The 17,500-nt window shown below is 40.2% G+C and overlaps 2 protein-coding genes across 2 annotated transcripts in view; one reads left to right on the top strand and one right to left on the bottom strand.

Annotated features, from left to right (window-relative positions):
• The window catches only part of LOC113813053 (26S proteasome regulatory subunit 6B), an 11,700-nt gene extending 1,433 nt beyond the window's left edge, over window positions 1-10,267 (top strand). The window contains exons 2-4 of the mRNA XM_027364989.2: window positions 8,029-8,220; window positions 8,581-9,264; window positions 9,587-10,267. Coding sequence (XP_027220790.1) covers window positions 8,029-8,220; window positions 8,581-9,264; window positions 9,587-9,925 — 1,215 coding nt within the window. The 3' untranslated portion in view covers window positions 9,926-10,267. The remainder of the gene's footprint in view (window positions 1-8,028; window positions 8,221-8,580; window positions 9,265-9,586) is intronic.
• Window positions 10,268-14,336: 4,069 nt separating this feature from the next.
• LOC113813048 (cell adhesion molecule DSCAM) overlaps window positions 14,337-17,500 on the bottom strand; it is a 29,010-nt gene continuing 25,846 nt past the window's right edge. Inside the window, exons 4-5 of the mRNA XM_070144583.1 lie at window positions 16,919-17,076; window positions 14,337-15,546 (exon numbers count right to left, since the gene is read on the bottom strand). Of these exons, the coding sequence (XP_070000684.1) occupies window positions 15,335-15,546; window positions 16,919-17,076 (370 nt within the window). The 3' untranslated portion in view covers window positions 14,337-15,334. The remainder of the gene's footprint in view (window positions 15,547-16,918; window positions 17,077-17,500) is intronic.

Genomic DNA, 17,500 nt, shown 5'->3' with positions numbered 1-17,500 from the left:
ACAGATACCGTCAGTGTGGAGGGTGCAAATGAGCTGCGGCGAGGAGGAATTGATGGAATCGGTTGTTTTCGGCCGGGTATGCCATCATAAATATGGCCCTAGCCAAATATCTGACGAAGTGATAACTCCTCCTGCCGAAGCGGGGCACTTTGGCTTTGGCCTCCCTCCATTTACGCTCGATCGTATTTGTGTGAGCTTTACTTTTGGGGTCAACAAAATTGTATGAATGATTCACGGTTAAATGTTGATAGCCCTCTTTTTCTAAGCAGTTGTATGCCTTCCAACAATCACTAATGACCATTGTCCCTGGGTGGATACGCTCCTTAATGACGTTAAGCAAAGTGAGAAGAGTCATGGGTCTCCACGGGTACGAGAAAAAAATTCCCACTCTTGCGGCATACTCCTCCAAAAACCCATTGACCTTCTATTACACGACCTACGTTATATTTCCGTTTACCAAATTTAGATTCATCAATCTCGAGAATTTCCCCTGACCCACCTATTTTGTCAGATTGATTCTCAAAACACCAATAAATTAGAACCTCCCGACAGAAGCTCGCCCAATCGCAAATAGTCTTGTTTGGGAAATTGAAATTGCTTCATGCAGATTCGTAAGAAAACCTCTCTCGCAGATACAAATTAACAAATTTTAAATTAGTTTCAAAATCGAGCTTACTATTATCAAACCAGGTGTTCTTAAAAAGTGATTTGAAATTGCCTCTAACTTTTTGATTATTATTATTTATTTATTTTATTTATTTTAATTTTTATGTCGCACCGAAATGAATATATATTTTGGTCTAGCCAGCATTCATTTTCACATTTGGGGCACTTTAGTGACCCCAGGAGGAGACCATGTCACCGGCTAAGATCGAGCAAGAGGGTGGCTTCTCCTCCATAATTTTGCTAAAATTGCCTGTACCTACCATAAAATCTATATCTAATAACACTGTATTTGTTAATTGTGATAAGAGCTACAAATTATATGTTTATAAAATGTCAGATTCATTAAATATCATCATTTAAAAAAATATTTAAAGTATTATAAAAACTTACCCTGTGTCACACTGAGAACAAAAACTGCTGGATGAAGCTACCTTAGCAAAGGCTTACCGGTAAGTGTACATGTAATTGACATTGTGTTTTGTTCCCGCCATGGGAGGCAAACAATGTAAGGAGGCAGTCCCATTGTTAGATTGTTAACAGTTAATCAAGGTTATCATAACGAAATTATACTTCATAATATACCTACGTTATATAAAATAAGATTTATAATGCATAAGCATTAAATTAATAGAGGAAATGTTAGTAGAAATATGAATAGATAATAGATTAAAATATTTGTAATCGGAAATGATTTCACACTGGTTGAAAGTGGTACACAGAACGCAGTTATATAAAATGGAATAACAGAAAATGAGACACATTTAGAAAACGAGTGTATAGAAAATGTGGACATAAACAACAACTCTGGCTGCAGAAAGGTTTTGTGGACTTTGTCTCCTCGCAGTGCTATGCGCCGCGTTTTTTTTCCTTTTATCGGTAAATATAATGCCAATGCATCTTAAACTAGAATCTATCCCCATCTATTTTTTCTGCTCTATAAGATGGCAGTGTCTATTTCCCTCTATCTACGCGCGTTTCTACAAGTAACTTATACCCTTTCTACTGTTTGGCTTTGTGAAACTGAAGCAATACAGTAATGTTGGTTCTTGAGATTATTTTCACTAATTTTCTAGGTCATTCCTAAACTCTTGAGAGCAGTGTTTATTATTACACATATAGGGTACACCTACCCCAGACTGTATGCTTTTGTCTGTGTTCCCCACGCAAAAATTATTTGGTCAAATTCTGTCCGTGCAAATGTAGTTCTCAGGTAACTTTCTGTGTATGCTTAGTTCTCTTTTAAATCATCTTCTGCGCATTTGTTTCATCATCTGTCTGCAGATCCGTCTGCGCAAAGGCAGACAAAATTGTTTTCCACACATGAAAAAATGTATATTCCCCACGCAAGAAAAATGCTGTACAGTCTGGTACCTACCGGGTACACCTACCTCATTTATGCTTATATTGCATCATAGTAAGAATTTTTACTTTATAAGTATTTGAGAGTAATTTTTTTTTTTTTTTTTTTTTTTTTATAGTACTGATGCACTTGCCAAAGAGTAAGTCCCAAACTTCACTTCAGATAATTATTCACTAATCTAAGGTCCTGTGACTTGGCTAGTTGTTTCAGGCACTCTCTGAGGGGAGGGTTGATATGGGGTTCTGCCGCAGCACCCCCCAGGCACACATTGTTTTCACATTGGTTAAGATATACAAAAGAACCGCTCAGACAAAGAGAAAATTGAAGATCATAATATTAAAGGCAATGAAAAACTATGTTCATTGCTATCAAAATTAACCTGCAGAATCCAACCTGTTTGAGTTAAATACCAAAAATGTGGTGTGCTTAATACCGCGTGGAGCCTAAGACCCCATGTACCTCCAGTGACTAAGTCCAGCTCTCCTTGCTTCACTTGCTCTCCTGGCATATTTGACAGTTTTATTGTCACAGTTCTCGTTGCTCATTCCAAAGATGAATTTTGTTTACAGTGTTACTTGTGTTTCTGAATTCTTTTCCAACTTCAGTCTCTAATTGATATCACTACAATATCGGGGATAAACTCCCTGAAATATAGTAACCATGTTTCACCAGTAGAATTTTGTTTGTGGTTACTTTCCAGCCACTGTCACCTCAACCTTGAGGTAAACTCAACTTGTATCATTAAGTCTGCAGTCGATGGTGGTTGAGAGGGGGTTTTGGGGCAGAGCTCCTGATAGGTGAATACAAGAATGGAGAGGGGGTCCAGGATGGTAACCCCTGGGGCAGGAAGGTTTTTCATTCATATGTTGATCTTTCTGATAGTTTGTGCATTTAAGATGCAGTTCACTCTCTCATTCATTTGAGCAGTGCAATGTCTAATTAGCCGTGGCTGAATCTTGTCTCGAGTTTTTTAATGTTCCACTTTTTTTTTCTTACGAAATAATATTTTTGCCTCAGGTTTTCAATTTTCCACATCCATTTTCTTTAAAAATGCCTATTATGAACAAAGTCACTCCCACCCCCATCACCCTATTTTCCACAGGATGCACCAACATTGTTGGCTGGAGTCGGGGACTTGGGATCGAGCTGAAACTCTGGCTGTGAATGGCTCTTTCCATTAACTTTTTTCTTTATTGTCGTATTACTGTTTGGATCAAATAGCATCAGTAAGATATATTAGCTCCAAATATGTATAGAGATGAAAATTCTTAGATTGATTTATTCTATCAATATGCTGCATAATAATTGAGGTAAATATTGCTGGTGTAATAATGAAAATTGATAAATAAATGTTTAGCATACTGTATTTAGGCATAAATGGTATGATATAATACTGTGTGATACAGATACGATCAAAATAACATTAATTCTATGTCATAGTCCTACAGAGTAAATTTTGTGCTCAAAAATTTTCAAAACAGGGTTGAATAAAATAATTTCCTTAAAGGTAAAAGATACCGAGATACCCACAAAGTCTCAAGTAGCTACATATTATCTGCTTGGAATGGTTCTTCATTTGAAGATGAATCACTAGGGAACTCTACAAGCTCCATCCTACCACATTACCCCCCCCCCACCAATCCCTTGCCCGTTGTTGTCGTATGGTGGCTTAGGAGACAGAAACTGAGGCCCAAAGCAAGGGTTCTTCCCTGCCGTGGATCTCAGCCCTTACCTCAACTAATTTTGCACAGTCTTTGTTTCTTCCTCTTTCTTTCTCATATCTTCCCCAACCTTTCCCTGTCCAATCCCATTCCTATGGTTTAAGAGCCGTGTTCAAAGGATGACAGGCTGACCTTGTGCCAGTCAAGAATGGCCTCAGGGAGCCATGGGCATGGTATCCCTCGGTGAATCATACAATGGCCAGTAATGGAGATTTTGTACCCTTATTAGGGACATTGAGGCTTGCTCTTTTATCAACTAACCTCTCTGAATCTAACTCCTTTACCAACTCCTTCCCTCTGACCACAGCTCCAACCACTGTTAGTACAACTCCCTCCTCTACATATGCTGCCAACTTGACCCATCCTGTATCATCTATCCAGGTTATAACTCAACCCTTAAAAAAATTCTCATCCTCATTCCCAATATCTTCCAGCCCAGCTCCTGAACAAATATCTTAATGTTCTACCTCCTCTCTTATTACAACTCTTCAACCGTATTGCCCACACTTCCACAATGCTACTTCACTTCACACCACTCCCTTGTCCTCCTGTCCTCATCCCTCCACGATTCCCACTTCAAATCTTTTGAGTAATCTCTTTAGACCAGCTAAGTGGGACCCATTTTTTTGTAGCTGCCTCAACAGCCCCTTACTCTAATAATACCCTACTCTTTCAACAATACCTCAAAAAGCAAGAAGGCAAAGTTTCCTTCTGCAGTCATCCTGATTGCTCATATTTAGATACAGTTACATCTAAGACTCAAGCCCAAGCACTATTTACCCTGGTAGACCTCACTGGCAAACCTGTTCCTGTCCAACCTCACTCCTCCATTAATACATGGACTGGAACTGTTTCCATCTCCCCAACGGATTGTCCTGTCTACAAAAAATATTGGTCAGACTGTGAAGACAACCTTCTTGTCTTCCTCAATGACTATGATGCTGTATCAGTATAGTGCTACACTATTCCCCCCAAAGGCAGCTGTAAGTCCAGCATCAATATTGCCAAGATTACCTTTCATAGACACTGATACTCTGATACCTCCAATACTTTACTTCAGTCCACTCCTATTCACTCTACCCAAGTAGTCTTTACATCTTCAGCACCACTTTCCCCTGCTCCTCAACATCCCACTGCTACTTCCCCTATCTCCTTTCCTTTCCTTCCCTACTATCCCTCACACTCCCTCCTGAATACACTCGTGAATCCCTTCTATCACAATGTCCTTCCCTGGATCCCACCTTTCTTGATGAACCACCAGATACTATACCTTAACCTCCTTCCCCATATGCCACCTCCCATGATAAACCTCCTGATATTACACTGTCACCTCCTTCCTCAGATCCCCTACCCCAATCCTAGACACTCCTCTTACCTCTCAGACATCCATTTCGACCCATATTTCCTGTTGAATGATCTAGGTTTTTGTTCTCACAGACCTGACCTCCGTCATCTCCTATCCTCTTATGACCCATCTATCATCTGCCTCCAAGAAACCATACACATCTTCCAGTACCCCTTCCCGATTACCATTTTGTGTCATTTCCCCATTCTCTATTTGCTTCCTTCATACTTATCCATTATAAAGCACCATGTGTCATACCTCCTTTACAGACCACTATACCTTGCACAGTTAGCCACATTTTATTTTGCCGCTGGATCACAGTTGTTTCAGTCTATTTCTCTCCGTCCCTCCATATTGACTGTTTAGAATTTGAGACCTTGCTTTCCCAACTCAAACCACCTTTCCTAATAGTTGGAGACTAACTGTTGCCAGACCCTCTGAGGTCACTCTACTGTAAATGCCAGGGGTTGCTCCTTAGAACAATTTCTCTCCAAAACTGACCTTCTCCTGCTAATTTACATTGTTCCACTCACTTCAACATGTATACCCAATCTTTTTCATACCTTGATCTTTCTCTTTGCTCTCCTACCCATCATATAAACTTCCATTGGTCAGTCCTAGACAATTTTCACACTAGTGATCACTTGCCTACTCTTCTTTCTTTAACATCCTTTATCCCATTTCCCAACCCCCTAGTTGGTGCTTTGATAGAGGAGACTGGAATACCTTTACACCTCTCTCTACTTTTGACCTTCCTCCATCATCCTTCTCTCCCACTTCAGAAATGCTTCAATACTTCACAGCTAATATCCTAAATGCAGCCTATACAACCATCATGTCACACTCCTCTAACACTTCCCTACATGCAATGTCCCTCTTTCTGTTCCACATATCTTTTTATTCTGCCCCCGCTTTACCAAAACCCGTGTCTTTACTTTCCCTTGCATATTCTTTCTTTGCCGACCCCAACCTATCGAACGTCATCACAGAATCCCCCACCTTTTCTATTGATAACCTGTTATCCTTCATTTGAACTAACCACCCTTTGTCCTTAACCCTTCCACTATTTATCAATTCCTACCCTACACTATATTACCCCCTCTTTCTACTCCTTTCACAACCATACTATCTTATAAAAAATAACTGTTGAAATCAAGACATTTGGTTCTAATAAAGAACATTAAAAACCCCTCGCACCACAGTACAGTACCATAGTGCTATATGACCTTTGATGTCTAGCACATTTATTTATTTTCATTATTACTTATTTACTTATTTACCACATTACTCATAATGAAGTTGGTCTTTGTTGGAGTGCTTAAAGATGTATTGGCCTTATCAATAAGCCTCATTTTCATTGTCAAAAAGCTGTCAGGCACTTTTAGGTGTTGCTGGTCATCACCTACAACACTTTCAAACCTTTCTTGTAACAGCAGCACTGCCAGTGTTACCCTTATTTGTAAGAATTGCTCTCAAGTTGGTGAATCTCATTTTATTGTCAAACTATTTTGCATGATTAATTTATACATGTTTGCACTTAGCAACTTCCATCCTACTTTTTCCCTTGTCTGTCAACTCCATCTTGGAATGTCTAACTTCTTAAATTGTTTTGAAAATATCCATCTTAATAAATCATTGATAATTACAACTGAAATGATATAGGAGTTTACACTTTCATATAAGGCATTCATGCAGAATAATAAGAGTAGCAATGTATGACTTAACTTGAATTATGCAATAATTATTAGAGCATATGAACATATTTAGTAAACAACATGAATCTGTATAGATATTACCCTTTTTCAAATATGTCAAAATACACTAGGTGGCATTCAGATGCTCAAAGTTGAAGCAAAAAAAATCTTTTTAAGATCTTTGAATATAGTCAGCTTCTAATTCCAACCACAAAAAATATGACTTTGTATTGGACTAATATGCATATTTTCACCTTGCCAATATTATTAATGGATATGTATTTTAACATATTCCCAAATGATATAGCCAAGATGATACTAACCATACTGATACTATCTACACGTTTATAAATTTAAGGTAGTCATTATAAGTGAAATGTTCTGTGGTTCCTTTATTTTTATTTTCTGTCTTTGTGGCAAGATGCAAGTCAAAGCCAAACCATTTATACAGCGCTTAATAATGTGATTCATGTTATATATCTCATGTATAGGAACTTTACCCAATGCTGCCAGGTAAAAAAGTTTGGCAAGTGGATGTAATTACAGGATTGTTGGCATGCATCAGCAGTTTCCCCTGTTTGTGCCCAGCTTGTTCGGTAGTTGGCAAGCAACATTTGGAATCTAAAAGCTTTTATTTTGCTATGATTTATAAAAATAATATAATTTTGAAGCTTTGCCTTTATTGTAGCTACTATTACCTAAAATCTTTACCATATAAATAAAGCTGCTACTATCAGAGAAAAACAAACTCTGTCCGACGAGCCAATGGCACGGGAATGGTCATGGTACAATGCCAACCGTTTTTTTGTTCCACAACAGCCACGGCATGTACATACATGCCACTCAGCAGCTAGTGGTTATTATTGCTAGGGCAATGTCGAAGTGATTTTTTTAATGGAAATTGCAGAATATAGAGAGGATTTTTGTAGTATTTAAATGAATCTGAATCCTCTCAATGTTTTAAATGTCGAATCAGTTAAAGTGTCAGCTTTGTCCTTTTTTAGATTTTTTGTGTAATATTATCAGTACAGATTATAAACAATAGAAAACAGTGAGCTCTTATAAATGGCATCATATTAATTATTTATATTGTATTATCAAAATAACTAATAATGTTTAAATTCCAGCATTATTTTACAGATCTTTCATTGCTACTTTTATTTAAGTACATACCATAACAAAAAGCAATTCAAGGAAAAAAGATGAATAACTCTGATAATAATTTTTATGCATCTGTTTCAGGTGGAGGAGACAGCAGATGTCAAAGTCCCTGTTCTGGGAGGTTTGACTGTTGTAAGTGATGAAACCACAAAAGATGACTACAACACATACAAGCGACTCCTTCAGAATTTGGAGTACTTGCGCGTTCAGGAAGATTACATTAAAGATGAACTTCATAACTTGAAGAAGGAGTACAGACATGCTCAGGAAGAGGTAAATTAGATTCTAAATTTGTTGCACCAGCGTGAAGTTGCATCTTCATACAAAACCCGGTATCATTGCCATTGTTTTTATACCAGTGCAGCCCTAAACATTTACTCCACAAGTTGCATCAAAAGTTCAGAAGGCATAGAGGTATATAGATCATTCCATTATAAAAGGAAAAGTATTCTTGATTTTAATTTTTTTACATATTAATAGCTAGAGAAAACTTATAAGTATTACTATTTTTGTTAAATGTTACTATTTTAAAGTTCCTGCTGTATAAGTATAAAATAGTTTGTTACATTTAAGGTGCTTGTCAATATGTGCTCTCTGAGGGAAGATATTAATTTTTTTTGCCCCCCCTTTCAGGTTAAGCGGATTCAGAGTGTTCCCTTGGTCATTGGCCAGTTCCTAGAAGCAGTTGACCAGAATACTGGAATTGTAGGATCAACAACAGGATCAAACTACTATGTCCGCATTCTGTCCACCATAGATCGCGAACTGCTTAAACCCTCTGCCTCTGTGGCTCTTCACAAGCACAGCAATGCCCTTGTGGATGTACTTCCCCCTGAAGCTGATTCCTCAATTTCCATGTTGCAAGCGGATGAAAAGCCAGATGTCTCATACTCCGACATTGGAGGCTTAGACATGCAGAAGCAGGAGATCAGGGAGGCTGTCGAATTGCCTCTGACTCACTTTGATTTGTACAAGCAGATTGGTATTGACCCACCCAGAGGTGTGCTTATGTTTGGACCACCAGGATGTGGTAAAACCATGCTTGCAAAGGCTGTGGCACATCACACAACAGCTTCTTTCATCCGCGTTGTGGGCTCAGAGTTTGTACAGAAATACCTAGGTGAAGGGCCCCGCATGGTGAGAGATGTTTTCCGATTAGCCAGAGAAAATGCTCCAGCTATTATTTTCATTGATGAAATTGATGCTATCGCAACCAAGCGATTTGATGCACAGACTGGTGCTGATCGTGAGGTTCAGCGTATTCTTCTGGAGCTGCTCAATCAGATGGATGGCTTTGACCAGACTACAAATGTTAAAGTAAGTTTTATTGGTGATGTATCAGTATGCTTCTGTCTTTAGATTTTATTAGAATTCAAGTGCTCTTTGCCATATTTTTTTTAACTTCCTTGATTATGTAGCATGAGTATGATCAATAAAGTAATACACAGAGACTAGGGTAATTAAAGCGTGAAAAGTGGAAGCCATCTCCATGTTTGGGTACAATAGACCATCTTTTTTCAAAGACTGTTCATTCATGTTAATTCAAAATGCTAATTGGAGAATAAAGAGTGGAATTTGTCTTTCTGATTCTCTGTCACTTGTTATGGACAGTTTTTTAATATTTGTTTCCATTGGACAGGTTATTATGGCCACTAACCGTGCAGACACCCTTGATCCAGCCCTCCTCCGCCCTGGACGTCTTGACAGAAAGATTGAGTTCCCATTGCCTGACCGTAGACAGAAGCGACTCATCTTCTCCACCATTACTGGTCGCATGAATTTAAGCGAGGATGTGGATCTTGAAGATTACGTTGCTCGTCCTGATCGTATCTCTGGTGCCGATATCAATGCTATTTGCCAAGAGGCTGGTATGCATGCTGTACGAGAGAACAGATACATAGTCTTGGCTAAGGACTTTGAAAAGGCTTATAAGAACAATGTTAAAAAGGACGAGTCAGACCATGAATTCTATAAATAAGTTAGGTATTACAGCATTTAACAGATGACAATACTAATATCTTAAAGCACATTAGATTTTCTATTATTTTTTTCTTCTTTCAGATATCTTTTTATTTTTATTATTATTATTTTTTTATCCTCTCAAAAGTCAAGTACCTGGTGTTGTCATTATTATTATTATTATTATTATTATTATTATTATATGGTCCAGTAGTAGGATTTAGTCTACCGAGTTTCTTTAAAAGTTTTATAATGTTTCATTTGGATGTTTTGTGGTCTTAGGCAGTGCATGACTTAAAACCTCTCCTTTTTATTAAGAATGAAAGGAAAATGATAACAAGGCTTCTAATAACAGTGAAAATGTGTATTTTTTTACCTTTATTGTAACATATTGAATCAAACTGTGACATGGTAATGTGTATAGTAAATGTGATATTCAGGATATTCAGAACTTTGGGAGGATCATATGAAATTCAATTTACTTGCCATCTAATGCATCAACAATGTAAACCTCTGTTCAGCATTTATGATATAAGAACACTTACTATTTCCCAGATATTATTTACTTCCATACAGCAATCTAGAAGTTTCCAATTATTCCTCTTATGTATCTCTGTATCTCTGTGAACAGTGAGATCAAAGTTCTTTAAGTCCATGCTGGCTCAGAAACCCACAATTTTCGAAATAAGTACTTTCCCTTGGTCAAGGCAATTTTTCACAGTTGATCACTGCACTGGCCAGTGCCCTGGGGACCCAATAATCCAGACTCTACTCTTCCCCAAAATCTCAAAAACGGGGTGCAGGATTGTCCCCACGCCAAAACCAATATCTCTCCAGAATGTCAACAAGCTCCAATCCACTCGCAAATAACAGACCACTACCCCAAACATACGTAAAACAACCTACAAGAATATGGATACCAATCAGTGGGCTTTTACACAAACAGTTATTACCATAAATATTGACACATCAAAAAAAGGCATTTTCTTCAGAAAAATCAGATATGATTATTAGATTTCTTGTCATAAAGGTAATTTTTTTACATAAATATAACTTTAGGAAAATCAATTGATTTTCTTTTCAAAGTATAACATGACGTAAATATTTTTTTGTATATTATACAGTGTGCAGTATTTCTTCAAAAGATTTATTGTGATTATTGAATATATTTGCACAATTCAATCCATACTATTTTTGCACGGACTTTTCTTCTTCCCTCCTCCCAATGCCTTGCTCGTTGTTGTCATGGGTGGGGATTAGGAGACAGAGACTGGAGCCCAATGTAAGGATTGCCCCTACCTTGGACCAGCCCTCGCCCCAGCTAATATTGCATAGTCTTTTCTTCTCCATTCCTCTTCCATATCTTCTTCATCCTCCTCTTCTGTCCCATTCCTAAGGTGTGAGAGCCGAGCTGAAAGGATGAAAGGCTGGCTTTGTGTCATTTCTGAATGGCCTTGGGCAAGGTATTCCCTTGGTTAATTGCCTAGCCCTTACCCCTTAGGGGGACCCTGAGGTGTAGACCGTTTCTTTTCCTTTTCTATTCAGGCTCACCTTGGCCAATAATGAAGATTCATTATCCTTATAATAGGGGCATTAAGGCCTTTATCAACTAGTCAGTCTGATTCCGATTTTGATGGTTTTCCGACCACCTCCTCTTTTGACCATGGCTGTGACCCCTGATACTAATACCATCTTGTCAGCGTTTACTGACAACTCTATCCATTCTGAACCATCCACCCAAGTTATTACTCAACCCCTATAGAATGCACCTCTTCATCTCTCCCAACATATTATTCTTCATCTCTTGCTGTACAGTCTTCAGTGTTGACCACCTCTTCCCTTATTACTACTCATCCTTATTTGTCGCCACCCCCAAATAGAACTACTCTACTCAATACCACCCCATCTTCCTCCCGCCTTCATCATTTTACTGCCTCTACCTCTACAAACCTTTTGAGTACTCTCTTTGGCCCAGCCAAGTGGGATCGATTCTTTGTGATTCCCCCCCACAGCCACCTACTCTGAGAATACCTTTCAATGGTGCCTTCACAAACAAATAGGCAAAGTTACCTTATGCAGTCGCTCCGGACAGTCACGCCTAGTCAGTTACATCAGAACCCCAAGCTCGTGCAATATCTACCCATTCCTGCTGAACCTCATCCCTCTCTTAATACTTGTACTGGAACTGTTCCTATCTCCCATCTCCTCTGTTTCTATGCCCTATATATGACAAGAACTGGCCAGATTGTGAAAATGCCCTACTTACCTGCCTTACTGGTTATGATGCAGGAGCAGTACAGTGCTACTCTAATCCTCCTAGAGGCCTGTGTAAGACCTTCCCCATGAAGTTTATACTGGTGGATTGTCCTAACATGTCCGACCATATTGACCCCTCCCTCGTCAGTTTCGGAAATGTTGGTGTTTTAGCCACCCAGCCAAATACTGTCGCTCCACAGCCCGGTAACCTTTATGTGCCTAACCAAGTCTTGACTACTAATTACCCTGCTCACTCACGTACATGTGCCAACTGTGGTGACTCCAATAACGTATTTTATAGGAGCTGACCTGCCTATAAGTTCGAATGTAAGGTAGCAGTTATATTCAATATCTTTTCCCTCTACCCTGAACCATCCTACATCTACTCTCCCTGTCCCCCAGTCAAATCCATTTTCCAGTCTAAATCCAGATACCCAAATCTCTTATTACTTTTCTGATACCTACCCTTCTTCCTCCTCACTTTGCACGTCGGACCAGACATCCTTTTCCACTGCTCCTCGAACATTTATCCCCTCTTCTCCTCCTTACAAGAGATCCTTTGTTTCTCAGACCTCCCTACCCAAATCCCCTCCAGAAACTCTTGAAGGCATCCAAAAATTCCCAAGAAAACGTTCCGCTCCCTCATCCACTCTCCACCCCCTCAATTCCCAGTCCCTCTACATTTAAAGTATTTACTGATAACCATCCTCCTCCCCCACAAGTTCCCCGAACCCCTCTTCCAACTTTTCCCCAACAAACCCCATCCTCTCCTCCATATACACCATCAAGATGTGAGACGAAGACGAAGTCCCGCAAAAGCTTTCTGACAACCGAAGGACGAGAGCAATGCCGAGCCGCAGAACACAGGCTGGAACGCTGGCAGGAAACCGAACGCCAGCAACACAATGAGGCCCTGCCAAACCCAGATGAAACCCTGCCCCACGGATCAAACAGAAAAGCAGAAAAGACTGGGTAACACTAAACAGGGCAGGGACTAAAGTGGGCAACACTAAAGACAACCTAAACTGGGGAATCACCACCAGCCCCAAATGTCAATGTGGAAAAACACAATGGATCACATACCTAAGGAATGTCTATTGGGCCCTCACTGTTCCGACCAAGACCTTAAAGAAGCTAATGGCACTGCCCTTCAATGGATACGGTTCTATCGCGATATGATATAATAATCTATGTACACCCATTCCCTTTTCGTTTTCCATTATCTTCACCTCTCCCACCTGGATACACGTGTAGATAGCTTCTGTCGCAACAGTACTCTCCTGTGGATTTCTCCCCTCCTGACGTTCTTCCTGATACTTCACCTCCTTCCCCAGTCCCCTTATCTCATCCCCTAGATTCTTCTGCTACTTCTCCAACAGGCATCTCTACCTGTATCACCCGTTGATTATTTCATAACAGCTCTGTTCCTAGTTTTCCTTAAAGCAATGTTACTATAGCTTCTCCAACAACAGGTACACCCCCTTCCAACCAAGCGCCCTATACCCTTAACCCTTTCCCTTATCCGATATCATTTGCACCCCTTCTTTACCCTTTTCCCTATCCTATAATACTATATCCGTTGACATTTAACACTCCTTATACAAATCTTTTAACTCATTTACCCTTTTCCGAAAAAATACTTTACCATAGTGCTATATAACCTTAGATTTCTAGCACATCTATTTGTTTCAACCTTTAACATTAAAATTCTCTTCTTCTCTCCAACCCCATCTGCTATCCACTTCCCAAGATGTGAGAGCCTTGTTGAAAGGATGAAAGGCTGACTTTCTGCCTCTCGTAAACAACATAGGGAAGCCGTGGGCACAGTATCTCCCTGTTTAGTTGTCTAGCCCTAATCCCTCAATGAGACCCACAACATACTCCAGGCTCTCCATGGGCAGTAATGAAGTTTTTATGAGGGACACTGGGAATTTATCTTTATCAGCTAGCCCCACTGGCTTGACTTTCCTCTGTTCCCTGACCCCAGACTCTCCTTTGACCACGACTCAACGGTAATACCACTCCCCCCTCAATCCCTACTACTTTACTCAACTCGCACCATTCCACAAGGTCCCGTCCGTCAACTACCTCCACACTGGCAAATCTTCTGAGTACTCCTTTTATCCCAGCCAAATGGGATAATTTTTTTTTGTGATCCCCCTACAGCCCCTTTCTCTGATAACACGCTCCTCTTCCAACATTGCCTCCAAAAACAGGAGGCAAAGTTTCCTTCCGCAGCCGACTTGATTGATCCCGCATTGTCACAGATATTTCCGAATCCTAAGCTAAAGTACTATTGCCAGTGAACATCTGTATGATCTTTCCTTTTCCTTTTCTTAACCCCCTTCCGCCCATATCCTAGTATGAGAGCCGGGCTGAAAGGATGTATCGCTGGCTTTGTGTCAATCCTTGAACGGAAGATTTTTTTTTTCAATAAACAAATTAATAACCCTCTTTTGAAAAATACATTAATTTGAAAACATTGAAGCACATTTTTCATATTCATAATGTATTGTCAAGACATTTTCTGAAGGATACTTGTATACCAACTTAATAATGAGTATTTTTATTATTATACAACTTACACATATAACACGTCTTTGAGACTTGAATGAGAGAAAATATGAGGGTGAAATGCATGTCAAAGTTATTGAGATTATTCAGCAAAATGCCAACAACCTTTGTTGACAAAGGGTCAGATCACACACACACACACACACACACACACACACACACACACACACACACACACACACACACACACACACACACACACACACACAAGCGCACAGAGAGAGACAGAGATATCTAAGACTTCACTTTATTTGAAAACATTGTTTGTGAATTAGGATATACTATGAATCCCTGTAAATATCTTCCATAGTTCTTTTGTAACTCGCATGGTAACAGAGCGGAACACCCTAAACCTTTTTTAAGGAATGCATTTCCTCAGAAACCTGTTGTTCATCAGTGTTTCTGCGCAGTTTTGGAACACACGTATCACTTTATAGCATCTTTGCATCACCAGGAGTACACAACTCAAACACCATTTTCCTTCTCGAAAGTTTGTCTGCTGAAGAACAAGCATTTTTAGGCTCAAAATGCTCCCACAGATCACACACACAATCGCCAAATCCGATAAAATCGTTTTTGGGTCTAGCCGTTTGCCTCTTCACTCCACGTCGTAGCTGGCTCCGAACCTGCCGTGGGCCCCTGGGACGCCCGACACTGAGGTCTTGTAGCAGCCGAGGTAGGCTATGATGTAGAGGGCGATGTAGAGGGGCGGCACCATCCCTAGCATGAAGGAGGCGAGGCGTGGGTTTTCCACTGGGGTCACGTACGCCTCCTTGTGTATTTTCCTCAGTTGCTCTGCATTCAGCTGCCCTGTTGGTTGATTAATATTCATTTATTGATATGTTATGCAACGAGGGAAGTGTTTATGTTTTTTTATTACAAATGTTTGTTTTAATCAAAGCGCTCCCCCCAACAACTTATTGCCCGTTTACTCCTCGGGGATTCAAAGGGGACCCAAAGGTGTGGAATATTTCTCTCCCCAACATACTCTAGGTTTACCGTTGCCAGTAGTGAAGAATTTGTACCGTTATTAGAGGTATTAAGGCTTGCCCCTGTTTCAACTAGCCCCAATGAACTCAATGCTCCCGGTTCCCCGGCCCCAGGCTCTTCTTTGACCACATCTCTGAACGCTGCTACTACCCCCCCAAAGCCCATTATCACATCAGTCCTGTCCAAATCAGCCGTCCAGGTCAAGACAATCTTTCCATCGTTTTACTTCAATTCTCCCCCATCCTCAATACTACTCTACAGCCTTTATGTCCACCTTTCCGGAGTGCTGCCTTTCTCAGCACTACTCCCTCTTCCATACATCACTGTCCTTCAACTACCCCCGCCTCTACAAACTCCTTGAATACTCTGTTTAGATAAGTGGGATCGAATTTTCACAATCCCCTCATAGCCCTTTCTGACACACTTTCCTCTTCCAGCAATGCCTCCAAAAACAAAAAGGCAAAATTTCCTACCTCAGATCGTTCCCGTCTTGTCACAGTTTACATCCGGATCCCAAGCTATGTCGTTATCAACCCTGACTTTGCTGGCAAACCAATTCCAGACCAACCCCATAAGTCCCTCAATACTTGCACCGGAGCTGTCTCCATCTCCCTGACATATGCCCTGTCTACGATAAGGATGGGGCAGATTGCAGAGAAGACTTACTCGCCTGCATTTTGGACTATGATGCAGTATCAGTACAGTGCTGCACCATTCCCCCTAGAGCTCATCGTAAGTCACCCTCCAATATTGCCAAAATTACTCTCCGTAGACATGACATACCATATCAACCTTTACCCCGTCAGTGTCAAAATTGTTGGCGTCTAGGCCATTCTTCCAAAGCCTGCCGTTCCACAGCCCTATGCCCTTCTTGTGCCCGACCTGGTCATAATTATATAACCGTTAAAACTCCTCTGCAGACACGCACGTATCATAGTCATATATGACTTTTGATGTCCAGCTCATTTATTTTGCTTTGTAACCATAAACCATTCAACAAAGCGCCGTGTCCATATGTTGAAAGTAACTGCAACTGATACCCCCATGCGAATAAAACTAGAGGAATCGATTAAGAAATATCAGTATGACTGAATATTAAAACAAAGACATATAACCAGTTAGACTGCCCCGCGTATAATAGAAACCAAACAAATATGAAAGTAAACAATTAATAAAACCAAAGCCAACTGACCAGTGCCATCGTGCAGCATTATGAATCCTCGAGTTGTCCCCTGCATGTTGACGGCGCGACAGTGGTAGTAGCCGTAGTCCGAAGTATTCACGTTGTGGATTTGAGCCACAGAGAGCAGGAAGCCCGGAGACAAGACGGTGGTTGTTATGGTGACATTCCTTTGGAGGAGGAAAGAAGGGTTTATTTAAAAAGACTGAGGTGGAGGTATATGTGTAAGGTGACTAGATGTGGAAAGGATGGTGACCTTACGTGTGGAAAGACCGCTATACGCAAGATGACTGATGTGGAAAGAAAGTTTATGTGTAAAGTGTCTGTGGATGTGAAAGGAAAGCTATACTGTAAGGTGACTGTAGATGTAGAAAGGAAACTGTAAATAATGTCAGAGTGAATATTCAAACACTTTAAGTGGGTTGTTAACAGACAGTCTTGTCACGAATGGCCGGGGTAAGTGACAGACTGCTCTTGGTCAGCCTATCTTTATTATTTCACCAAAATTTCTAGTATCTCATCACGGAATACATAGAATTACATTTGTCTTTTATTCATACACAGCATCGTCAGTATGGTACATATTCTCAACAC

This window comes from Penaeus vannamei, chromosome 32, assembly GCF_042767895.1.
Source record: "Penaeus vannamei isolate JL-2024 chromosome 32, ASM4276789v1, whole genome shotgun sequence".
In the NCBI taxonomy this organism is placed as follows: domain Eukaryota; kingdom Metazoa; phylum Arthropoda; class Malacostraca; order Decapoda; family Penaeidae; genus Penaeus; species Penaeus vannamei.
The sequence above is the reverse complement of the archived record's forward strand: the minus strand, read 5'-3'. Positions and strand labels throughout refer to the sequence as shown.